General features: G+C 38.1%; 1 protein-coding gene across 6 annotated transcripts in view; it reads left to right on the plus strand.

The window, feature by feature from the left end:
- Positions 1 to 26662, plus strand: part of FAM13B (family with sequence similarity 13 member B) — a 97888-nt gene extending 71226 nt beyond the window's left edge. For 4 of the 6 annotated variants that reach the window (XM_036750656.1, XM_036750659.1, XM_036750657.1 and 1 more), the window contains 12 exons: positions 2173 to 2224; positions 2444 to 2594; positions 6560 to 6770; positions 7481 to 7610; positions 9236 to 9317; positions 10501 to 10730; positions 12771 to 12854; positions 21019 to 21114; positions 21380 to 21463; positions 21562 to 21734; positions 22460 to 22561; positions 24225 to 26662. In XM_036750656.1, the coding sequence (XP_036606551.1) occupies positions 2173 to 2224; positions 2444 to 2594; positions 6560 to 6770; positions 7481 to 7610; positions 9236 to 9317; positions 10501 to 10730; positions 12771 to 12854; positions 21019 to 21114; positions 21380 to 21463; positions 21562 to 21734; positions 22460 to 22561; positions 24225 to 24348 (1519 nt within the window). In that variant the 3' untranslated portion in view covers positions 24349 to 26662. Of the gene's footprint in view, positions 1 to 2172; positions 2225 to 2443; positions 2595 to 4955; positions 5022 to 6559; positions 6771 to 7480; positions 7611 to 9235; positions 9318 to 10500; positions 10731 to 12770; positions 12855 to 21018; positions 21115 to 21379; positions 21464 to 21561; positions 21735 to 22459; positions 22562 to 24224 lie in introns of all 6 variants that reach the window. The other 2 variants (XM_036750662.1, XM_036750660.1) reach the window with 2 other exon arrangements.

Here is a 26662-nt window from a genome sequence, read left to right on the forward strand (position 1 = left end):
ACTTTTAAGTTTTTGATTTGAAATTTAAGTGAGTGTGTCTGTATTTACAGATTGTTAAGACATAATAAGAATCAAACATATTGTTAATTCTAGTTGGAAAGACTGTTCTTTGCAAGTATACATTTCTACCATGGTAGAGTGGTTCAGATAGACTTGACGACTCCTCCTTGGAAAAGTATTCAGGAAAAACACCAGCACTTGCCCTCTTTATTAGGAACAGCTAAAACTTTTGAGTTATTCTCAGAGCAAGTCAAAACTTCACAATGTGCTTTGCTGCTAATTAGCACCTTGAGCGATTTTCTCAATTAGTTAATTCTTAGCATCTGAAGTTTGGGGTAGATTGGGGTAACATCTGTTTGCACAAATATGTATAGGGTATTTCCATTCCCTTTTGAACTCGGCATTGGTATGGTCTAACACTTTAAACAGGTGTTACCTTTATATTTCCCTGGGTGACATACAAAGGAGGGAGTTATTTGACTAAATGAGTAGTCTAATTGATGACTATGTAGAATTTTGGTACCTTTTTGGGAATGCAGGCTTCCCAAAGTCCTTTTAAATATACGAAGCAGAACTTGTGTCTGTTACACATTTAAGGTCACATGACAATTTCTTGTTACATGCAGACTTTTTTCTTAGGAAATCATGGATTTATTTAGCGCTTTGGGTTACCTATGTTTATTTGAAAGACTATATTGCAAATGAAATAGTCAATTTTGTGAAACTTGGGAAATACAGAGCTTCCTTGCCAAATTGATAATAGCCAGTTGCCATGGCCGAAGTCGTTTTAATGCCACTGTCTCACTTCCTCGATGCATCACATAATTGTGAGTAGGGAACCTGTTCTCTGAGAATAAGTAAATTCTTTGGAGTCATGTCTCTGGAGGATCCCCAAACTCTTAAGGTCCACAGACTCTGCTCACAGTAGTTCCTTTTGCTTCCTTTCAGGAGGCAGGAATGATCCCCATTCCAGCCCAGGGAGTGTTGAAGCTATGGGCTGAAGATGTAAGATTAACATCATTAACAGGCATCCCCAGAATGATGACATCTGGATCTGGTAGAGCAATAAGGATCCATTTAGTGAGGACTCAATCTTTTTGGAAAACCTCTTCCCTCTTCAACTTGTGTGTAGGTTAGCAAACTTGTTTCTGGAACCAAAGAGCACGTTGGTTAGGTGGATTAAGATTTGCATGTTTAATACCTAAGCTGCTAAGAATTAGGTGCTCAGGTCACCTATGATACTACTTAGCACACAGTAATACATAAAATGGAGCCCTTAGGGCCTATAAAAATAGAACTTTGCTCAGTTCAGTTCACACATACCCAGCAAGAATTAAAATGAGAAAGTGTTCTTAGCCCTAGTTGTGATTGTGAACCCTCTCTGGGTAAAGGAATAACCAGGTGGAAGCAACATAAGCGTGACGTGATATATAAATGGTCACAGTTTTACACAGTTCTTAGGTTTATGTTTGGAATTTGAATACTACCTGTATTTTTGATTGAGAAGATAGGTAGTGCAAATATTAAACCTTTTTAGCAAAAATTTTTTTTTTTACAATACTGCCCTTGTAAGAAGGAAGAAGTCTTTTAGTGACTTCTGCTTTCACTCTGCATTTTGAGGGAAGAATGTCTTAGAAGAACTATGATTTTTAAAATTCATTGGTAACTAGAGCTCCCTTTTCCCACGTGGGTTGTACATTTTTACAAAACACATTCAGCCACACCCTCACTTTTTTAAACTGCCATTTATACCCAACAAGTAAGTGTTCTGAGAAAGAAAGAAAAAAAAAAATCCCTCAAACCTACTTGAAACAAGTGACATTTGTACAGAAAATTTCTTTCCATTGTACCTTGGTTTCTATTTGTTGTGGGTTTTCCTTTTCAAAATGAGTTTATTTGGGGGGAATTGTTTTGTTTTGTTTTTTGGAGGGGTGGGAGGGAGGATTTACTCAGTGTTTGTAGGTCCGAAGAGATTCTGTGGATCTTTTTGGGTAGTATGACGTTCTCCAGATGTAGGGCTCCAAAGAATGTACATACCTCCAGTTGCCAATTTCTTTTCTCACATTCTAAATGCTTATTGTATTGGGGAAGAAAGGAATTCAATTAAGAAATGTCTAATTGATCATGTAGTCTTTTCTTAAAAAGAGTAACTAATCTGTTTTGTGTTTTTAGAAATGAGTGTGTCCCATTAGATGACAGTGGCAAAAATTCACAGTTGGCTCTGGTAAGAATTTCCTTTTATTATGTGATTTCAAAAAACATATATCATTTCTTTAGCTTTCTGTCCCATTCTCCACCCCCACCCCCACCCCAGATGTTTGACATTTTGTGTTCACACAGGCCATACATGCATAAATGTGCTATAATGAACAGTATAGACATGTTCTTGTTACTTAAAACTGGATAGTTTTGTTGTTAAATGTAGTCCTTGTTTTAAATATAGGATTCTAGTAGCAAGATATGTGATTTGAATGCCAACACTGAATCAGAAGTGCCAGGAGGTGAAAGTGGTGGTGGTGTTCATGGAGAAGCAGCGTGTTTGCATATCCCCCATTTAGAGCTGAAGAGTGTTTCTGATGGTGATAAATGGGAAGGTAATTTTATCTATTTTCCCTCCCACCCCTCCAACCCCCCCAGCTAACATTGTAATTGAATTGACATAAAACAAATATTATAATTGAATTGGCAAAAAAGAAGATGACTGCCTTTCACCAAGCCCCAGACTATTTTATTATTTTTCCCTCAAGTGGGGTTGCCAGGTAGGTTTATATTTTTGTTGTGATATAATGTTTGAGTGTGAAGTTCTTGGGAAGCTTTGAGTGGGGAAGAGGCCAGCTGTTCTCAGCTGGATGAGAAAGAGTGAGGAAGATGATCTTTTTGATGATAAGACTTTACAATCTGTGTTTAGGCCAGGTCCTAAGAAAATTGCCATAGAATGGAACACAATACAGTGACCCCACTTGTGAAGGCATGGATTTACATAAAGAATAAAAGGGGTCTATGCTAAATATAAATTTAAAAGGAAAGTCATAGCACTTGTGAATATAGAAACAATCCATTGTCATTTACCTCTTCACTCAGAAATAACCTAATTTACTTTGTTCCATTCTTAAATCAGATTTTAAGCGTATCGTCCTAAGGAAACAACTAACCCTTTCTATATATCTTTGATGACATTGATTAGGGGTATAGTCTGAAGAATTAGTGTTAACATTATGGGTTATAGATGTAGTTCTAATGAAAATTCTTTCCCATCTATGTTTTTATTTTTACATCTAATCTTAATCTTTAAGGCTTTCTCATATTGATCTCTTTAGCTGCCTTTCTTATTTGGTTTAGATACTTGACATGCTCAGTAGTACATCATTCTTGTCTTACCTAGATTGAATTTGAGCTGATTTGTTTTCCTCTTAAAAAATAATAAAGACATTTAGAGCTCATGTTTACATCTTACTGACAGCAGTAGAATATTGCAACTCAAACGTATTTATCTCTAAGTGATCCATCAGGTCCTTTGAATTGAACAGGTGATCCAGAAGACCCCTACGGATCAGTTTTAATAGGAGAGGACTCTTAGTTATGGATATAGAAGGAATCTTCTTTAAATGAGCAGTTGGCTTCTCTGAGATGAGAATAAAGCCAGAATAGCGCATATCTCTGTCTTGTAAGAAAATGCCAGTGACTAAAGTAGCATCTCGGGAATCATTGGTTTCATGGTAGCTAATTAGCATGGAATAGTAATTGTTCTTTATTGCTAGGAGAATACTGTAAATCCTTTATGTAAAGGCTTAGACCTTGTGGCCCACCCTAGAGGGAAATGGAACAAGTCCCTCTCCTTTCTTTTCTCATCCAGACCTACACATGTTTTGAAATTAGTGACAGGAGTGTCCCATAGGGCACTTGAATACAAATTCTCTTTATTCTTTTTTATACCTATTTGAAATTACCCCCGGGGTGGGGAGATTGCCCCTGATACTACCACCTGGGTTACATTGTTCCTTCATTTTGGGGTAAGAAGGGAAAAGAGTATTGCATGGTAGGGTTAATATGTTTCAGGATAGATAGGGAGATCCTTTATGGAGGAACATGGGACCCATAAAAATTCCTCCCCAGTGATTTCAGGTTGTTATCCAGAGACGTAGCTGTTGATTACATCTGACATAGCATATTCTGACCAATTCAAAGTAGACATGCAATTTGGCCTACTGTTGGCTTCTACATGTAGCTTTGCCCCTCACTCTCTCACTGACAATTGAATTAGTAGTGTCTTTGATGAGATCAATGTTATGTTAATTCATCAACTACCTAACCTGAGATAATAGGAGTCTCTTAGGTCATATGGCTAGTTAGCAAAGAAGTGGGTGATTCCTAATGGGTTATCCCCTGTTTCTCCCTCACATAAATATGAGACTTTTATGTTTTGTAGAGCTTGAATGCATTATCAATAGAGTGGAATTTGGGAGAGATTCTTAGTATATGCAAACCCCAGAATAATCACTTGTAGCTGTTAAAAAAAAGGATCTTGGATCTTGAAAAGAAGTATGCCCTCTTCTTAAAGGAACTCATAATCTAAGTCTGGAATGAAATGTGACAGGAGCAGATCCATGCTAATGTAATTGTGGAGTTCTCGGTGTAATAGCAGGAAAGCCCCCCACCTTCTTTTAAAGTACCCAATCAGGTGCTTCTATTTCCTCCAATGTTATGCTTAAATAAAAATAAAACACCAGTAACTTTTTTTGCCTTGCTTAAATGGAAATGTATGTTTGTTTTCAAAGTTTTGGTCAGTACTAATTTTGTTAGGTAAACTTTTTTGAAGAGTAGAATGAATAACTTGCTTGGCCCAGGACAATGGTTTTTTTGTATCTTTCGGCTTTGTGTTAGTTATGTGTATGGTTTGTTCTGACTGTGCTGTGTGTTCACTTTAGTATTTTTGCCATTTTTTTCCATTTTATTAGCGTCATGCCCTATCACTTTCCCCCTCATTGATTTCAAAACAATGCATCTGCAGAGAGATGGGGAGGGTAAGTATGGTTCACCATAGTTTAGTTTTCTGCCTTTTTATGGTTTATGATTTGTTTGCCTTACAATTAGCCCTTCTCCTGCTGCCCCCATTTCCTGAGAATGTCTTTATGGGTAAAAATGTTACCCAAAGAAAATGGCTTTTGTTATTTCCCCTTTCTTTCCCCAAACAGGAGAGTTCTTATAAAAACTTGCTACTGATTTCTTAATCACTGGGAAGCAGGTACAAGGGTTGTTTTTTTTAAAAAAAAAAATCACTTTATTGCTATTGTATTGCACGCTTTGAATTCAAGTTAGTTATCAGATTTATCTTGGTGGCAGAATGAACCTGAGGTATATTCTTACTCTGAAAAAAACATTAACTGTTCTAAAGTACCTAGAGACAAATGTGAAAATAATCTACTAGGCAACCCTTAGCTAGCATGACAAAGGGAAAAGCATATTTGAATGTTGACACTGTCAAGTAACCTCTGAGAATTCAAAACAACTAAAAACATTTAAAAAAATTGATCTCAGTAATGCCCATGTTAAACTGTTATCTTATTGGACAAAAAAAAAAGACCACCCTTCATGTGTAAATGTCAAACTTCTTTGTTTCAAATGGTATGTGAAGTTGATTTTGTATTTGGAGTGTTTGTGGAGTGCTTGTCTGTGTGCTTTGTGTATGCAATTGTTTTGTTAAAGTATGTTAACATGTTTTCAGTTCAGTATACTATACACTGCTCTAAAATAAACATAATAAGGTTATTACCACAGGCTTTGAATCAATATTTTTGATGCTTAATTGTTGAAATATGTTATACCTTTGAATTCCATAAAAAGATTAATAGACTTTAAATTTAGTGTCTAACTGTTACCAGGTAAATTAGCTGTTTACTGGCTACAAATGAGTCATTTTTTGGAGCTTTTCAAACTCTAGTAGGCCCTTGTAAGGGCTCCTGCTGATAAATGAGTTCTCTAGTGTAACGTAGAGCCTCTTGATCCTGAAGGAGCTCTGGCATCTTCTAACCGTTCTAGTTTACAGCCAGGAGCCGGCTGACCCATTTGGCAAGATTTGGCTCTTTTCTTCCTGAATGTAAATACAAAATGTTTTTTCTAAACATGCCATTTTTATTTCCTTTTGAAGAGGAAAGTTAAAAGGAGGGTATCCAACTAATCTTGAATATTCAAACAACTTGACAGTGTCTCTTCTCATCTCTTTAATTTTGTTAAAAAAAAATACACACATAAGGAAGTCCCTTATGTAAAAATCAAATTCATGTGGGGACTATTAAATAATTATTTTCTGATGTTTTAAAGCTACAATAATAGACTTCATAGAGACTTTAGCAGTTAAAAGCATTAATATTTTAAAGATTATTATATGAAATAGTGTACAATACGATTGAATGGGGACATAGTTTTAATTAAGTGACCTTTACATTTGGTTATAAATTACACATATTCACACTGAATATATAGCTGCTTTTAATACTAAAAGCTTTATCCTTTTTGGAAATAAGAAACCCATGGTACCATTTCTATGTGTTCTGTTTTGCAGAGCCATTTCCTGCTTTTAAGTCTTGGCAGGAGGATTCTGAATCTGGAGAAGCTCAACTTTCCCCACAAGCTGGGAGAATGACTCATCATCCTCTTGAAGAAGATTGTCCACCAGTATTGTCACATCGTAGTTTAGATTTTGGACAAAGCCAGCGGTTCCTGCATGATCCAGAAACTTTGGATTCTTCATCTAAAGCACTTTCTTTTGCCAGGTATGCATCAGCCTTTTGTAATGTGCTAGAACCGCTAGCTGTGAAAGGAAGTTTGTACTGGGTGGATGTTTTGTTTAATTGAAAGAATCATTTGTTTAAAAAAAAAAAAACAAACTCTGTTGAAGTCATCCCTGTGGGTTCCTCAGGTTCTCCTGACCAGCTGTCACTGTATAGAAGGATTAAGTGTTGAGACTCAGTATGGGTGTGATGCTCTTAAGAGCAGAAAGCCTCTCTAGATTGTGTCTGTTGTTCTTTACTCTTTTTAGTTGCTTCTGTACCTCAACCCTACTTCCTTCCTGCCTCCCAAGTTGACTTTCTCTGGTAGATTTTTTTTCCCCCTGAAATGTTCTTAAGGATCAGTATCCCATATTTAGTCAGAACAGTTTGGAAGAGTAAATTTAAACCAGTTTTAAACAATTTCAAACAAAAGCACAAGTTGTATTAGCTAACTTTACAATCTATAGCATAGGAACTTCTTACTGTCTTTGGTTTTCAGCAAAACTGATTGACATGGTAGACCAGCTTCTTGATCTTGGTATCTTTGAGAAGGAGCATCAGTTTCTTTTTGGGGTGGGAGGAAGGAACATCTTAAGAATGCTTTCTGCATTCCTCAAAATCTAGATTAGTTCATTTGACCTTTGCTGATAATGCTGAGTGGTGTTTAATTAGTCTTTGTAAATGTATCCATTGAGTATCTCTTTTTAATTCAGGACTCGAAGAGCATCCTTTAGTTCAAAAGATGACAAAAGGGAAGATAAAACACCGTATCAGTTGGTCAAGAAACTACAGAAGAAAATCAGACAATTCGAAGAGCAATTTGAGAAAGAGAAAAACAGTAAGGTAAGTTAGTAGCTTTTGCCAGATATACAAAGAGAATGATAGAATGCTAGAACTCAAACTTTCGATGTCACAAACCTTAGATGGAGGGTGGGATTGCTTCCATACAGAGCAGAGCGCTGGATTTAGGAAGGTTGTAAGTCACCATCCTCTCTCTGTCTTACTGTCCTGATCTGTAGAATAGGCTGTTTGCATCTATCTGTCATACAGAATCATTCCTGTAAAACGCTCTGCAAACCTTTGTCATCCATCAGATGGAGCCACCTCTGAGGCTCAGGGAAATGAGGTAACACAGTCCTTTAGTGGCTGAACTTGGACGAGGACTCAGTTCATTCTATTTCAGCAACTAAAATAACTGTAACTCTAGCTGAAATCTCCCTCAGTCTCCTTGTATTCTCGCCGCATCATCATCATCCCGCCTCATCAGAGATGTGTTTTCTCTCTCTGCTGTAATGTCCTTGAGACTGTTGCCAAACTAATCTCTTTTTATGTATAGATTGTTTGCATTACCCCTCTTCTCACATTAATCCTGTGCTGACAAATCTTCAGGGGCTTCCCTATTGCCTCTGCAGCGAAGCAAGCTCCTTTGAGAAAAACCTTTAATGCCAAGAAACCTGGTATCACTCTGCTTTCTAGCTTACATCCAAGTATTTTGTGCTAGAGCCAAACTCGATTGGTCTTCTTCCTCCAGATAAGTTCCGCTCAATTTGGGCTCTTTGCCTGTTTGTGTTTTTCCCTATGCTTGGAACATCTCCTTTCCTGTCTTTCTTCACTTACTGAATTTTCTACCCACCCAGCTCTGAAAGTCTGACTCGAACGCTGATTTCCTTCCCACATCTTTCCCTGATGTGGCTACTGGATGATAATCTTTCCCCAGGCAGCCTTGGTCCTTAACATTGCACTATGCTGCTTTATTATTATATGCATATTGCAGGTATCTGTACCTCTTATTTATCCTCCTATCTTCCTTATGATTGGAAACTCTAAGGAAATAGAAATAATAAATGCTTGAATTTTTTGTTATCTTCCCTAGTGCCTGTGGTGCCTGGGACACAAGGTACTGTTTATTAGACAACGAACAGAAATAGGACCTATGATTTCATTGTTCTAAGGAGCTTCTGCATGAGGAAGCTTTCTTCTGTCAGTTCAAATTGTCACCTTCTCTGCAGCTTCTGTATTCTTAGAGAGTTGCCTGGAGCAGAGGTTTAAAAAACGTGGTCTGCTTGTCTCATTAGACCCGAACTTATTAGATGTTATTGGGAATGTAATGGGGAGGATCCTTAATGTATAGTTTAGTGGCCAACCATTATATTTGAGTTTGATACCATTGGCCTTGAGCAATGAGAGAGGTTAAGTTACTTGCCTGTGATCACCCATTAAATATCAGAGTTGAGATTTGAACCCAGATCCTCCTGACTCTCAGGCCAGCTCTTTAGCCAGTGTTCTACTGCTGCTTCTCATGCAATAAATAATTGAATTGAACCAAAACTTTCATCTCTAAGGCAGATGTTTATCATTGACAGTTTGTTTGTGGTATTGTTATCACCTTGTAAAGAGTATACGTATAAAAATCTAAGTTAAGTTAGTCTTTAAAGGATGCATTTGAAAGTTTCTCCTTTTATTTACAGCCCTCCTACAGTGATATTGCAGCCAATCCCAAAGTTTTAAAGTGGATGACAGAGCTTACTAAACTAAGGAAGCAAATTAAAGGTACATAATGCGCTCTCTCTTTCTTTTAAACTGATATATCCATTGTGTTACGTGACATCATCCAAGGAATCGATACTTTGAAGTTTGCTCCTTTTTCATTGTGGTAATGATTATGAAAAAGGAAATATTGTCACTGCAGAAATGGAAGAACAGTATTTGAGAAGACTGGTAGTAACAGGGCAGTGATGCTTTCCCCTGAGCTTCAAGTGTTTGTAACATGTCAGATAGCACATAGCAACTCAGGAAGCTGAAGATTTAATCACTGAAGAGGATACATGAAAGTTTAATATCTTTCCTGTTTTCTTTGGTGTCGTTCTGTGTGTTGCAATAAAAATATCTCCACAAAAGCTTTAAGTTCACTTTCAGAATTTCCAAAGTAATTCTTGATGTATGTTTGGTCTGAGTTTCAGAGAATGCAATTTTGGTAGATTAAATTGACTTTTATAGAAAATACCAAGTGAAAAGCTGACCCATCAGTTTGATTTTGCAGACCACTTAATTCTTCTCTGTAGCAGTCTCCCAACTCCCAGCTTCCTTTACAATCGATCACACCTTAACCTTCTGTGGGAATCTTTCCTTCCCCTTCCACTGCTAGTCCTTTCCCTCTAAGATTACCTTTCATTTACACTGCATGTATCCCATATGTACATAGTCATTTGCATGTTGTCACTTCCATTAGAATGTGAACTCCTTGAGAACAGGAACCATCATTTTGCTGGGTTTTATATTCTTAGTACAGTGCCTAGCAAAAAGCAAATATTTAATAAATGCTTATTGACTAGTAATATCTAAGTAAAAATTTCTGGGCAAGGAGTAGGAGAGAGGTGGAGAAATGTGAGTTTTTAATTAATTGATAACTTCACTGAAAATGGTGCTAAGTACAATGTGACCTATTTACTGGAATAATTCCCCAAATATTCATATTCTCAGAACTCTAGAATTTCATCACGCATAGAGAATGTCAGCTCCTCAATGGCACACTCATTGTCTGGATACTATTGGCGGTTCACTAATTAGACTGGCTAGTGTGGTTTTTATTCATTGTTGGTGTAACGTAAACGTCTTGAGATGATTGAGATCCTGCGCTCGTACGTTAGTGTTCTTGTGGGCACGTCAGTTCTCTTTCTTGACTCATTCCGATAAAAAGCAATCATTGTTTGTCCTGTTGAATTCTGAATTGTAGATGCAAAGCACAAAAGCTCTGATGGGGAATTTGTACCTCAAACACGTCCACGCAGTAACACTCTTCCCAAAAGCTTTGGCTCTTCTCTAGACCATGAGGTTGAAGAGAATGAAGATGAATCCAGGGTCATACAAAAGGAGAAAAAGCCAACCAAGGAGGCAACACTTGAACTTATTCTGAAAAGACTGAAAGAGAAGCGTGTAGAAAGAAGCCTTCCAGAAGACATTAAAGTAATCGTGATTTCATGTTTTACACCCAAGCTAAAATGTGATTTTTAACTCAAAATGACGTGTGGAATCCTTAATAAAAGACAACCTTGAGTGGTAGAGTTATTCACAGGGCCATAGATTTAGACTGGGAAGGGACCTTAAAAGTCATCTAAGCTGATACTCTCTTTCACGTGAGAGGCTGAGCCCTGGAGGGGTTAAGTGACTTGCTCCAAGTTACACAGCGCTAGGGTTGGGATTTGAATCTGGGTCTCCTGACTCTATAGCTAGCATTCTTTGTGTCGCACCACACATTTCAATCAAGGTTGGTCTTTCAGTTTTTCCCTCCTTCTCTCCAAACACACACACACACACACAACTTTATTCTTGTTAGCCTCCCACACTGTCCTTTAGTTTTATCCCCACTCTTACTCTCCTGACCTTTTCTGCCCTTTTCCCCCTCCTGTCTTTCATATTCTCCTTTCCCAAAACAAGAATATTTTCCTTGCCTGAGTAAGCCTTCCTAGACTGACCTCATCTGATTCTGTTCAGTGTCATTCCATTGGAATCAGTTCTGTCCTTGTTTTGCTGTGTCATAGAATGGTACAACTGGGAGGTCCACCTTCAACCCTCTGCATCCAGGAGAGAAAACTGAGGCTCCAGAAGGGGGAAGTGGCTTAAGTGCCTGAAGCACTGATTACGCAGAAATGGGGTTAAGGTGCAGGCCTCCCAACTTGTAACATTCTGTCCCTTGCATAGCATTAGCTCCGTAAAGATGATCTTAACTAGGAATGCCTGGTCTGATGGAATGGGCACTGAACTTGGAGCCCAAAGCTCTGGGTCCAATTCCTGCTTTTGACCTTGGACTTTACTTTCCTGAAACTTATTTCTTTTTCTGTGAAATAAAGGGGTTGGTCCTTTCCAATTCTCAGCTAGTTGTTCTCTGTTGTTTAGATCCCACAGAATCTTTTTAGTCTGTGTAGACTTGCTTTTGTAAGCTTTTGATCTCTTTCCTTCATATTTGTTTAAGAAGGATGCCATCCCTTGCCTTTCCTTACACCTCCCCCCTCCCAACCCCCCGCTGAAACCTCCCAAATGCACAGAGTACTAAAAACTTACCTTTGCTGCCAAGTTCACTGTTTAATTATTCATGTTTTGGATCTTAGCATGTATGCATATATATTAGATGCACTATTCATACCGTATGCATATATAATAAAATTTTACATATAAATTGTAGTGATATATAAGACATCACTGTGTGTGTAGATATAAATCTTGAAGATAACAAGAGATTCAAATAGACTTAAATACCACGTTTGCCGTGTCATTTTTATAAGGGCCAGCTAATATAACCTGAGATAATATAAAAATGTTTCATCTGTTGTTGTTAATTGGTCCTATGAAAACATTTTTGTAGAATAGTATGGGGAACAGTTTCAGAGGAATAGTGTAATAAGTGGACTGTTGGTTGTAAATGGTTGTTCTTAGTGAAATTTAGCTAAAATACATTAATAATGACATTATGAAAAGTTGTTGGCTGAGGCAATCTTTCATTTAGAATAGTTTATCAATGGTGGTTCTAACAGCTACAAAGTTGTTTACCATTTAAATAAGGAAAGGATAATCATTGATTCAGATCAGGGGTTCTTAATCTGGGATCTCTGAATGTTTTAAAAATGTTTTGATAACCATTTCAATATAATTGATTTGTAATTTTATGTATTTTATTTTATGCATTTAAAAATGTTATTCTGAGAAAGGGGCCCATAGGCTTTGCCACAGTAGATTACCAAAGGGATAGTTTAGGTAGGTCATGTATGGCTTAGACCTTTCGAGCTCCTATTTAAAGAGAAAGAGCAGGAGAGACCAACTTTAGTCATAAAATAGAACTCCTTTACTGGAAGAATGAGATTCAAGTAAGCTTTGGAATTCAGCTCCTTAAATATTTTTAAGCATAGGATCTATTCTTACCAACCTGGACTGGGTTGCTTATGTGCTAGAGATAGAGACCTTTCAACTTTAGAAAGGAATGAATATGACAGTATTGGTTCTTTCTCATAGAAAATGACAAAAGATCATTTGGCCGAAGAGAAAACTTCTCTCCAGAAAAGTCTTCTGTACTATGAAAGTCAACATGGAAGACCGGTAACGTCTTTCTCTTGTTTGATTTTACTGTAAAAAGGTAACCCTTACTGTGATGATGGTTTGCCTTCTGTTCTGAACATTGCCTAGGGCAGTGATGTCAAACTCAAATAGAAACAGGGGGAGTAGTCTGTATGTAAGGATCCCTGGGGGTCACATACTGCCTTAGTTTTAAAGTGTGATATTATCTATGCTTTATTGTATTTTTTAACATTTACTTTAACCATTCCCCCGATTACATTTTAATCTGGTTCACTGTACTTGGGAGTGTTGTGGGACATACGTAATGGGCTGCGTGTTTGACACCTCTGGCCTAGAGCATTGTTTTCTAAGCTTTGAAATGATTTCTATTAAAGATCAAGGTTAAGTTCGTTCAAATAACACCTTAGCCAAAAAGTATGAAGTAAAACTAGGAGACCATGTAACTTTTACCAAGTAAAAAAAAATCAGCATTTCAGCTTTTCCACCAAGCAGAAAGTACATGGAGTTCACTATATTTTCCCCCAAACTCCTTCCTCTTTCTGACTTTCCTGTTTCTTCCAGGGACACTCCGGTCATGTCGGTTACCTAGGTTCCGAACCTCGGAGTCATCGTGTACTTCTCATTCTCTTTCAGCGCCCGTTTCCAGTCAGGTGCTGATCGTGTTGATGCCACTTTTACAACATAATACAAATCTCCTTTTCTCTACGTGTGTAGCTGTCACATTCAGTTTTTCCCCGGGCTTACTGAAATAGTCTCTTACCTGGTCTCCCTGTATCCAGGCTTTCTTTCTCTACTCTATTCATACAGTTACCAAAGTGATATACAACAAGCGTAGGTCTGACAGTGTCATTCTCCTATTCCAAAAGCTGCAATCTCCTTATTGCTACTAGGAAAAAAAAATAGACTTTTTAAAGCCCCTCATAGTCTGGCTCCTACTTCTCCAGGCTTATTACACATTACTCCCTTTCTTTTAGTCTATGTTTCAGCCAGATTGGCCTGCTTGCTATTTTTCAGACACAGTAATATTCCATCTCCTTTTTTTGTGCCTTTGTACAAGTCGGTGTCTCCCGTGCCTGCAACGCACTCCTTCCTTCCTTCCTTTGAATGAAATTGCTTCATTCAGAGCTCAGCTCAAGTGCCACCTCCTACATGAGCCCTTTTTTGATATCTTCCCCTCCCCTCCTTTCAGACAAAAAATGTTGTTCACTTGTGCCCAGCTCTTTGTGACCCCATTTGGAGTTTTCTTGGCAAAGATGCCAGAGTGGTTGGCCGTTTCTTTCTCCAGATCATTTTACAGATGAGGAAACTGAGGCAAATAGGGTTAAGTTACTTGCCCAGGGTCACCCTGGAAGAGGAGTCTCCCTGACTCCAGGCTGTGTACTCTATCCACTGCCCCACTTAGCTGCCTTAAACAAAAAATTACCATGGCTTTACTTTGAATATATTTTGTATTGACTTTTACGTGTGTATTCTATTTCCCCAGATAGACTTAAAGCATGTGTATATAACATGCATAATATAATAAAAGATGAGTATCATGTATATATTACATAAATATATAATACATAAAATAAAGTTTAGTTCAGATATGGTTCCAACTCTTATGGATCCTTAATGATCTAGTCCATTGATACCAAATTCAAAGAGAAATGGGGAACCATTAAATTATGCATGAGGATCCCCGCAGGGCATATATTGACTTAGAAAACCACATATTTACATTCTCTGTATTTTATTTCATTTAGTTAAATATTTCCCAGTTACAGTTTAATCTGGCTCCATCAGACTGTGGGTTGGACAACTCTATTCTAGTTGTTGTTCAGTCATTCAGTTGTGTCTGACTCTTCAAGAGCCCATGGGCCATATTGTTCATGGGGTTTTCTTGGCAGAGATACTGGAGTGGTGACTTGCCCAGGGTCACATAGAAATTTGAACTGAGGTCTTCCTGATTCCAGGCCCAGTGCTTTTATCCACTGAGCCATCTAGTTGGCTATTCTAGTAGAGGGATATCAGTCAACAAGCATTATGTAGCATCTACTATAGGCCAGGCACTGTGCTAGATTGTGGAGATACAAATACAAAGATTCTGATCATCTCGCTCTCGAGGAACTTACATGCGAATGAAATGAGATATATCCTGATAATGTAGCATACTTAAATGCAGCCCCGAGGTACGCTTGCTGTGTTGAGATCAGATGGAGAAAAGTTCTTACCAATCGGTAAGGAGTAGAGCTAGGGAAGGCTTTATGGAGGAAGTGACATTTGATTTGGACTTAAAAGGACAGGTAGGAAATCTGCCAATAATCTCTCAGTTGCCAAATCTGATGGCATTTTCTCAGTCCTCATCATTGACTTCTGTGGCAGCATTTAACTATTCACCACTCTCTGTCCTCCTGGATAGACGGTGCTTGTTACACTACTTTTTCCCAATTCTATCATCTGCCTGACTCAGCTCCTTCTCAGTCTGTTTTACTTGCTCATTATATCATATTCCCTAGCTGTAGGTATATCCCAAGGCTCTGTCTTGGTCCTCTTCTTACTTGGTGACCTCCTCACTCCCATGGGCTTAATTATCTCCCAGCTCTCTATTTTTCAGTTCATTTCCTTAGGAGCTCCAATCTTGCATCACAGCTGCCTGTTGCACATTTCGAAATGAATGTCCCATGGGTATTTCAAACTCATCATGTCCAAAACAGAATTTATTTTCTTTCCCCCCAAACCTACCCTTTTTCTGAACTTCCTTCTTTCTTTTGAGGGTACTTAGATCCTTCCAACTGCCCAGTTTTGCCACTTGAGCAGCAGTTCACTCTTTTTTACCACATGTATCCAAATGAGTGGCTAAATCCTGTTGCTTCTACCTCCACAGCACTTCACATCTGCTCCCTCTTCACCATTCACACGGCCCTCATCACTTCTTGCCTGGGATAAACTATAAACATACCTGTTGGACTTTCAGAGCCCTTTCTTTCCATGATGACATGGTCGTTCCCCCCGCCCCCCGCCCCCCCCAACCTAATCTTGATGTTTTTCAAGTGTGGCAATCCATGCCTTTTCACTGGCCCTTTGCCAGGCCCATAGCACACACCCTCCTTTTCTCCTTTCTTGTAGAATTCCTTACTTTCTTCAAGACTCACCCAACCTCAAGTACTACATTCTTTCCTGATTTATAGCAAGCACCACCACCCCGCAACTGCTAATATCCTTCTTCTCTAAATTACTTGGTATTTATTATGTCTTCTTTCTATATGGAAGTGCATGTATGGATGTGTAGTGTTCCCCTGTAGAATATATGGTACTTGAATATTTGACTTATTTTTTATGTCCTTAGCACTTAGAAGAAAGTAACTTTTAATAAATACTCATGGAATGATTTCAAAGATAAGGGAACACCATGAACTGAGGAACAGACTTGGGCTAGAGCATCTATGCCAAGCAGTAGTATGTATGAAGTAAGGCTGCAAAGTGGGTCGGGAGCCAGATTGTGAATTTGAATACCAGGCAAGAGTCTGAAAATTACTCAGGAGGCTGCAGGGAGCCTTAATTTGGTGGCAGGATTAAGGCTGAATTGGGGGAAGGGAAATAAGGGAGTTGAGTTGACTATTACAAAAGTTCACGTAGGTGGTATTGAGAAAATAAATAAGTACACACATACCTGTAGTAGGGTAGTAATATTCAGCATAGAGAGGAAACAGCTCTCCGAGAGAACATGTTCCTTTTCTGTATTTGCATATTCCTTTTTGTATGTACCACTTATAGTGCTTTGCACATAGAAAGTCCTTAATGTATATTTGTTGAATAGAAACAATGGGACTAAGAAATTGATTAGCTATGGGTCACATATAAGGCAGAATAAAGTCAGTTAAGATCCAAATTTTGGGGTAGAAGCAGTCTGGCATTTGACTCTCATCAGTCAACTGAAACTACTTTCTCCAAAGATACCAACATCTCTTAATTAAAAATCGGATGGTTTTTTCCTCAGTCTTAATTCTTCCCAACCTCTCAGCTGTATTTGTATGGATACTCTCTCCTGCTTCTCCTAACTTGTCTAACTGCTCCTGTGCTGGCTCATTATCCATATCATACCCCTAACTTGAGGTGTGCCCTGATATGGTACTTAGGCTCTTTTTTTCCTCCTGCCCTCTATCTCTTTGGTACGCTCATCATCTACCAGGGTTTAACTATTCTTTTTAAATGACACATAGATCTATATATCCAGCTCCAGTCTTTTCCAGGACTTTCAGTCTCTCATCACCCGTTGGATATTTCAAATTAGATGTCCTAGAGACAACTCAGCGTGTACAAAACTGAATTCATTATTTTTTTTTCCAAATCTACCCTTTTAAAATTTTTTATGTTTTAAAATATTTTAAAATTTATTATGCTCTCTCTTCCTCCCACGTGTTCCTTACCCACTGAGAAGGCATACAATGTGATGTCCATTATATATGTGAAATCATGTAGACCATAATTAGCCATATCACCAAAAACAGTGAGGAAATTCTCCTTCAGCGCTCCCAGAGTTCATCAGTTCTCTCTCTAGAGGCCGATAACACCGTTTGTCATGAGCGCTTTGGAGTTGTCTCGAGCCATTGGACTGATCGAAGTAGCCGTGTCTTTTCCATGTCTGCTGTCACTGTGTACGAGGATCCCTTGGTCATTCTGCTTTGCATTAGAAGCCGTCCTTCTCGTGTCTCATTTCACGATCGTGTATCACAGTTTGTTCAGTCACTCCTTGTGCCTATTTTCACTCATCCCCTCATAGGTGTGAGGTGGTACCTCAGAGTTGTTTTCACTCGTAGTCCTCTGATCAATAGTGATGTAGAGTATTTTTTCATTTAACTATAGATAGCTTTGATCATTTGGGGAATGGCTGTTCCCCCTTGCCTGGAATGCACTTCGCTCTTCATTTCTGCCTCATAGAATGCCTTTCTTCCTTCAAAAAAGGCACTTAAGCACAACTTTCTAAATTAAGTCATTCTAGACAGTTTTATTAACTACTTTGTATTCATTCTGTGTACATATGCCCCTTGTGCAGATACACATGCGTATTTTAGGCACTTAATAAATATTGTTTGAGACTGGTTTTTGCCACTGACAGAAATAGTGAAATTAGAGTGAAGAGCAGGCATAGCAGAGAAAGTCTTAGGATGTAGAAACAGAAGGGATATTAGATTTCAACTAATTCCACCCCCCCCCCCCTTTTTTTTGGTGAAAGCTAAGAATTGGAAACAAAGTAGATGCCTGTCAATTGAGAAATGGCTAAACAAATTGTGGTACATGAATTAATGGCATAGAAAATTCAGTAAATTAGTTGTAAAGCTGTCCTTCCAGTCCTTTGTCTCCCTTGGAACTTTCTGTACCGTAAGAGATGATGTGTGTGTTGGATACAGAGAAGCATAGAACGATCTATATGAATTGATGTAGAGTGAAGTAAGTAGAACCAAGAAAACAGACGAACAGAGCAATTGTAACAATGTAAATGGAAAGAAGAGTGACATTCCAAAAATCAGAAGTATAACAAAACGATGAAGACCAAGCGACACTCAAGTGAAGAGGGATGAGATGAGATCCTCGACCTAGCCCTCTCAGAGGGGAAGGCATACAGAGGATACTGTGGTAATGGAAGAAATGGCAAATATCAGCCAGAACTTAATTTAAAAGAGATTTCAAGTCATCGTTTTATGGACAGCCAAACAGTCTGGCTGCTTTTGACTCACTGTAGCCGCTTAGGCTACGTTAAGTAGCAGAGCTGCATTTCCAAAGCAGATCATCTGACTCCCAAGTCCCATTCTTTTTCCACTACATGGAGCGTAATCTTTGTAACCTACTGGGTTTAAGCTGCAAGTTGGAGATGAGGATCTGGAGCTTGGAAGTGGGCAACAATAGAGATGGAGATTTGGGAGTCATCTTTATAAAAAGTGTATTTGGAATCTTATGTTGACTGAATGAGATTGCCAAGGCAGGGAGAGTGTAGAGAAAAGAGGGAAAGGTTAAAAATAGAACCTTGGTGTATACCACCTACACTACAGGGCCCAGCACTCAGTATAGGGCGTGACACATAGTAGGTGCTTTGTATAGGTTTGGCAGATGCAAAAGAGCCAGTAGAGAGAAGGATTAAAAGTGGCTGAGAGAAGCAGCCTCATGCAATACATATGTGGGATCCAGGAGTCAAGAGAGAGCTGGGCTCAGCACCTGCCTTGAATATGAACTCTAGGACTGTGTGTCTTAGTTTCCTCATTTGTAAAAGTGAGATAATGATAACCTGTCACAGAGTTGGTTCTAGGGTCAAAAGATGGGAGGGATAAATTACTTTAAAAATCCTAAAATGCTATATAAATATTATTACTTAACTCCTTTTCGGACATTGGACAAGTTACTTTCTGTTTTTCATCTGTAAAAGGAGGAGTGAACTTGATGGCCTATAAGGTATTTTCCAGTTCTTAAATTCTTAAATCCAGTTCCAAAATTCTATTATTGGCCCTGTAGGTTGTCAGTGAACAAGCATTTATTAATTACTTTGTGCCAGGCACAGTGCAAAGAAATATATGAACATGTTAGTAAAAGTGGCAGTTATAGTGGTAATATAGAATGACTACTATAAAACAAGATCCTGGAGGATCAGATGGGTTTAGGTAAATGGGATTAGCTTTAGCAGAGAGTTGAGATACCCCTTTTTCTGTGTTACAAGAGAAAAGGGGGAGAAATGGTGATGAAGAGACTTCGTAGATTGGACAAGGCCTAGTTATTTATTACTATGGGGAGAAGAAATGTGGAATTGTGTGTTTAGATACCAATATATCCAAATTTATATTTTTGTGTTACTCAGAACTTGACAAACCAACAGACATGAATATTTCTATATACAAAGCATGGAAAATTCAGTATTAGTTGCAAAGCTATCTTTCCTGTCCTGTGTCTCCCTTGGAACTTTCTCTGTTCTTTTTTGTGCATTTTAAAAAAGAAAAACTTGACTAATGTTCTTTAATTGGGGGCTGGGCAGAGTACATGCCCGCCTTCCTCCCTGCCCCAGACTCCATTTCCCACCTTCCTTTGTAGTCAAACAAAACAAATCCACCTTTTGTCCATGTCATTCTTTACTTGTGGTCCATCTCATTTTTTCAAGAGGTGAGGATAATGTTCTGTCAGTCTTCTTATGATTAATCACCGATAGATCTAGTTGTCAGGTCTTTGAAAATTGTTTTTCTTTACAGTATTGTAGACATTGCAGCAGTTGTTCCCATGGTTCTGCTCATTTTACTCCGTGTCACTTCATATAAGTCTTCAAGTTTCTCTAAAACCATCTTTCATAATTTTTATAGCCATTCTCCAATTGATGGGCACTTTTTTTTCATTCCTAGTTTTTAGGTATACCAAAAAAGTGCTGCTGTATCTATTTTGTATAATTGGATCTTTTCTCTTTAATCTCTTTGGGATGTATGCCTAGTAGTGATATTGCTGGGTCAAGGTTATCATAAAAAATGAATGAGTGATATGGATGAGTTTATTCCTCAAATGCTGTCTAGATCGTATGAATCAAGTCATAGTTCTACCAGTAGTGCATTAGTTTGCCTGTCTTCCGCCAGCTGCTCCAATAGTTGGTCATTTTGAGGGCCATCTTGCCAATCTGATGATTATGATTAAAAACACCAGGCATTTCTGTTAATAATGATTTGGACTATATTTTCATATGTTGTTGATAGGTTTCCTTCTGGATGTAGTAGGTTTTGTTTAAGGTCTCCTTTTTATTCCTCTCTTGGGAATTTCAGTTTTTAGTCATCTTTCAGTTGTATCCAGCTCTTCATGACCTCATTGGGGTTTTCTTGGCAGAGATACTGGAGTGGTTCGCCATTTCCTTCTCCAGTTCATTTTACAGATGAGGAAACCGAAGCAAACGGCGAAGTAACTTGCCTAGGGTCACACAGCTAATAAGTGTCTGAAACCAGATTTGAACTCAGGAAGATCAGCCTTCTTGACTCTAGGCCTGGCACACTATTCACTATGCCAACTAGCTGCCCAACCTCTCTTGGGAATTAAATTCTTGAGACTGAAATTTGTATTCACCTGTATTTTACTATTCTTTAAATTCCCATTTTAAACATGGAAAATGAGGGGCTTGTTTAAAGTTGTACACATTTGGATTTCTTACTGATTTTGTTAGCCTCCTTATCATTCACTTTTGTTGCAGGTAACCAGAGAAGAAAGACATATTGTTAAGCCTCTCTATGATAGATACCGGCTTGTGAAGCAGATGCTGACGAGGGCAAGCATCACTCCCATTCTTGTACGTACAACAAGGATTTCTTAATGCACCCATTATTGCCGAGCACCATTAAAATTGTTTTTAAACTCCACAGTTTTATTTTTGGACATTGAGTTAGAACGGTTTTGTTTTCCAGCATTTTAAAGATAAAAAGACTGGAATATAATATCTTAAAATGGGAATTTTTTTTCTGTATCACACCAAAGTGTTATTAAGTTTCGTCTTGCTGTAGTACTGAATATCCAAGTGATTTAGTATCCAAAGCCATGTGTGGTGTTTGTTTTAGGGATCTCCATCTACAAAGAGACGAGGTCAGATGTTACAGCCTATCATAGAAGGAGAAACGGCCCATTTTTTTGAAGAAATTAAGGTATTCCTTTAAAGACTGTTCTTTTATCTGTTCCTTACTAGTAAAACTGAAGCTGATGGTCTGTTTGCTTCGTTGTCTTATACCTTGTATTCGTTTAGGAAGAAGAAGAAGATGGTGTTAATTTGTCTTCTGAGTTAAATGATATCTTGAAAACTGCCACGCAAACACAGACCTTTTCAAGCTCATTGGAAAATTCAGAATCTGATGTTGAAGAAAGTCAAGAAAAACTGGCTCTGGACCTCCGTCTGTCAAGTACTCGAGCAGCTTCCATGTATGTATTCTGACCTATTATTTCCACACGTAGAATATAATAAAATATTAGGTCAAGGGATTGATGGTTTAATTACATTGGGGGAACAATCATGTGTACAGTACACAATATATGTTGTTTCCCAAAGAAAAAGTTTCTGAAATGTTATTCTTTACTAGAGAGGCAGTGTTGTATGGTAGTTAGAAAGCTGGCTCCGCAGGAAGACCTACATTTAAATCCTGTCTCTGACACATAGTGGCTGAATGCTTCAAGGCAAGTCACTTAACCAGGACTACTTCAGTTAACTCTAAAAATATAAGTGAAAGTTCACAATTTGCACTGGTAGAAGGACTTTGCTTTTTCCTACACCAATGAAGTCACAAGTCTATACCAAAAAAATTCTTTGCCATTCCTCCAATATGGATAGAAAAGTAAAGGAACAGATGTCCAAATTATATTTTGAAAATAAATAATATGTATACACACGTATACATACATAACTATATGTTGTGCATATTACATATTGATATAATGTATAAATGTTTTATATATACACATGTAAGTAGGTGCTTAATAAATGTTGATTGATAAATGTTCATAAATACCTATATGAAAACACTTGATAAAGTTTAAAGCACTGTGTACAAAGAACTAGTGCTGGGAATAGAACATACTGAATAACTTATTTTTTTGTAAGGAACATATCTTCACTGGATAAATGTTTTTTCCCCTTATTTTCCTTTTAGGCCTGAATTACTAGAGCAACTTTGGAAAGCCAGAGCTGAAAAAAAGAAGCTACGCAAAACATTACGGGAATTTGAAGAAGCATTTTATCAACAAAATGGAAGGTTTGTTGTTGGCAAAAGAACCATCAAAGCAGTGAGCTCAGCCCCTCCCCCCTCTGTTCTAACAAACTTGCAGAATTACTGTTATGTATGAAGTGATTTTTCTGTGATTAGAAATCAGCCTAACTCTCCTCTCAGGCATGCTACATTTGAATTTATTACAGACTCCGAAATATAGTTTACAAACCACTCTGACAGTCCCCCTCTTGCTCTCACAAAATGAGGAAGTATCAGAGGCAAATAGTAAGTGCTGTATGTATGCAAGTGAACATCTGATGAAATACTCACAGAATTACAGAGAGGTGTATTTTGCCCCTTTAAAACAGCTTCATGGCTGGGGTAATTCATTCACCTGGGAGAAAGAGGAGGGAAGAAGCCAAGGGACAAAATAATTTTAGGTCTCTCAGTTTGAATGGAGTCTACTGGGGAGTCAGGGGACATGGGTTCAAATCCTATTTCTGTAACCATGGGCCAGGTCACTTCAGCCCTAAGTGTCCAAGACAACTGAGACTGAGTCTGCATTGGGAGGAGTTTCCTACATCCTTGACATTACAGGTCGGGAGAGAGGAAGAGAGAGAGACAGAGATGGTATTAAATTTACATCATTGGCCCTTTGGAATAAACCAGAACCCCTCAGGTGTGTGACTGCAGACATCTTAGGATCAAAGGATCACAAAATTGAGGGCCTTGGGAGGCCATTGAGTCTGACTCCCTTACTTTCTAGATGAGGAAACTGATGTTGAGAGCAGTTAAGTCCAGGGTCTGTCAGCTAAATGAGTCAGGATTTCAGTTCAGTTGTGCTTTAACTGATTTCTTAAGATTAAGAAAAGCTTGTTTCTGGATTGGAAATTCATATGATGAGTCTGAAATGGCCTTAAATGCATTATTATCAGGCTCCAGAAAAAATGAGAAACTGGGATGTCTTGACAGCCAATGACTATTAAGAGTGTTGCCTTAAGGAGCATTGCTTTTCCATTAAACCTCCCTATTCAGGTGAAGCGGTCTTCTGTGTAGTAGATTTTCAAAGCATCTCATAATGAATGTTCTGTCATGCATGAAGAAATTGTCATGCCCTTAAACCAGGCCTGCTGCAAGTGGCCCTTGGGCATGCCAGAGGATTTTGTGCAGCCTGCGAAAGATGTAGAGGAAATTTTCCATGCCAAAGGTTGTGCAGGCCTGCCTTAAACTGTCATGATTCCTTGCATTTTAGTAGTTGTTTTAGGCCAAATCTTACAAGGTGAAATTGTAACTTTAACTTCAGCTGTATGTGAAGCTTTTTATTAGCTTGGATCCCCAAATGGTGATGGTATAATTCATTAAAGTATTCATTCCCTTGATATACATTCAGGGAATTGCTTATTGATTGACACTGATACAAGTGCAGCTCTCTTTACATTAATATTTATCTGCAAAAAGATGAATTGCAGTCACAATGGTTTACCCTCTTGAGGTTGGGATTTACCTTTCTCATAGTCTTTCCCTCATGTCTTCGTTCATCTCGACTCTTCTCGTACCCCCAAGCCACTCTTTACTTGAACTTCTGTGTGATAACGGCAGGGTACTTCATCTGCTACAAATATGATATTCCTTTTCTGGTCAATGTATTTATAGGGTGGAAGGAATGTAGTTGCTTTCTTGAATGTTATGCTTTTTTTCTCTTTTAAAGGAATGCTCAGAAAGAGGATCGGACCCCAATGCTTGAGGAGTACAGGGAGTATAAGAAAATTAAAGCCAAACTTAGGCTCCTTGAAGTTCTTATCAGCAAACAAGATTCTTCAAAATCCATATAAAAATGCTCCTTCAAAACAACATAAAAACCAGTTGTATTCCCTGAAGCTACCATCGTGTGTACTGGCTGATGCTTGAGTTCATTTTTTGTCATGTGCTATTCAAAGAATTTCATGTGAACTTTATTGTGGTGCCACTACAAAAGTATGATGGGAGGGCAAGTAGGCCCCTTTTAGGGAGCAAATAAAATGTTCCAAATTAACAGGAAACTATTCTCTCTACCTTTAGCAAACATGCAGTTTCCCTTCAGTGTTTTGTATTACAGATACATCCTTTTCCCAAAAGACTCTAGAATTTTATCTTTTCAACTGTAAAGAACTTCGGAAATTTACAAGCTTTTTGTTATTACCGACTTCTTTTTGCATTACTGAAGAAAATCACGATGTAGATCTTCACACCACACTGAACTACTCTAGTTGCCTTCTTCTTACAGAAAAATTGAGAGTAAAACATAAAAACACATACATATGCAACTGTATTCTGTGTTTTCCTGGAAAACCAAAACCAAACTGAAATTCCTTTCTGAGTCCTGCTGTGGAACAGCTTTCTGTTTAAATCCCACAAAGACGTGTCTCACAGGTAGTAAGTTATCAATCCATGGATTTTTTTTTTAATCCCCAAGTCAGTGGTCACAGCTCCTGGACGAAGAAAGCAGTGGACAGACCAGAAAGTGACCTTTAACACAATTTTAAAAACACAGAAAACAACTTGGAAAACTGATTCATTATCACACGCTGCCTACAGGACTTGAGTTACTATTCGTTTTCTTGGTTATTGTTTAACAACTGGTGGTGACATGATTTGCCTTCCCCAATTGATAATGTGAGAACCTTATTACCCATGTCAGCATGTGGGAAATCTGATGGTGCTTAAACTTGTATAGTGCCAGCAGATCCAAACTGGCCTAAATGAGTAAAAATGATTGTTAGAGCTGAAGTAAATCTGTTTAAACAAGGGCTAATATTACTGCATTTTACATGCACCTTAGGGTGGATCGGTGGGTTGTGTAAATCTTAAAAATTACAAGGAAAAAAATACTACAATAAGCCAACATCCTTTTCTCCCTCCCCCACCCCTTCCAAAAATTACTTTCTGTTATCACATTGTATATGTGTGATGCAGCTAGGAAACAGAAAGCAGTAGCGTACCCTTGTAGTGGAAGCAGATCTTTTTTTTTCGGTTGTAAAGCATGGTTCAGCTTTAAAAAAAATGTCCCCTTGGTGTCATTCTGGTGATCGTTTTCACTGTTGGATAATTATTCACTGGCTTGTGCTATATGATACAGCAGTCATTCAAAAGATTGAGGTCAGGCAGAACTTGAGTGTTCGTTTTGAACTGGTGCTTTTCTGTGTTGGGTAAGTATAGCAGTTTGACTAGCACTGTTTTGCGTGCAGCGACTTTACATGCATGTTTTCTGACAAGTTAATATTAACACACTTTGTTTCATCAAAGACCAAAAGATACTTTGGGGTGGGCAGGGAACATCATTAGAAGCTGTGGGAAGCATGAACTTCATAGACTTGGGGGACTTATTAAACAAAGGATTGAAAGTGAATAGGATCTATGGTACTTGAGAGTTGATCTGTGTGTGCAGCGCCTCTTTTGTTTTTGAAATCGAAGAGTGGACATGTAGTTTGGGAATTTTAACAAAAGAAGCACTAAAACTAGCCATGTTCTGATGGTTTCCCTTTTTATATAGCAAGGCTATTCATAAAGTATGTAGAGAAATGGCGTTTGAAAACTAAAACCAGGACCATTTATCACTTTGATTTGGATCCATTGTGCAATGTACATTTCAGTTATTTTTTTCCATCAGTTCCGCAGACACGGGTGTATCCAAACATTGAAGCTAATGCGTACTGTATATTGTTGTACATGAATGTTTGTGTTTTATATGCCACATGCAGAATGTCAATATGCACTATTTAAATGTTTTAAATAATATATTCCTCCTTTATAATGCTTAAAACTATATGATTCCAATATTTTTATAAGTGAGTGATCCGACTGGTTTCATTTTAGAATTAACAGCTGCTTTGTGTTGTTTGTTGTACAGAGCGTTTGGCCGTTCAGTTTAGTAGATAAGCATGGCAGCAGTTGTGCTCTTAAGTGTTGTGTGCCATCCTTGTTGGGCAGTACGTGGTAGAATTAGGCATTTTGTCATAAATACAAGTAAAAACTATGTATCTATATACCAGCAACGTGTGGGTATATAGATATATTTGTATGTCCACTAGATATAACTACATTGCTACATCTGGCACTTCACTGTATAGATTTTTGTAATAAAAAATACCTTAATCTTTATTGTCCCAA

Source organism: Trichosurus vulpecula, chromosome 3 (assembly GCF_011100635.1).
Source record: "Trichosurus vulpecula isolate mTriVul1 chromosome 3, mTriVul1.pri, whole genome shotgun sequence".
Classification (NCBI taxonomy): Eukaryota; Metazoa; Chordata; class Mammalia; order Diprotodontia; family Phalangeridae; genus Trichosurus; species Trichosurus vulpecula.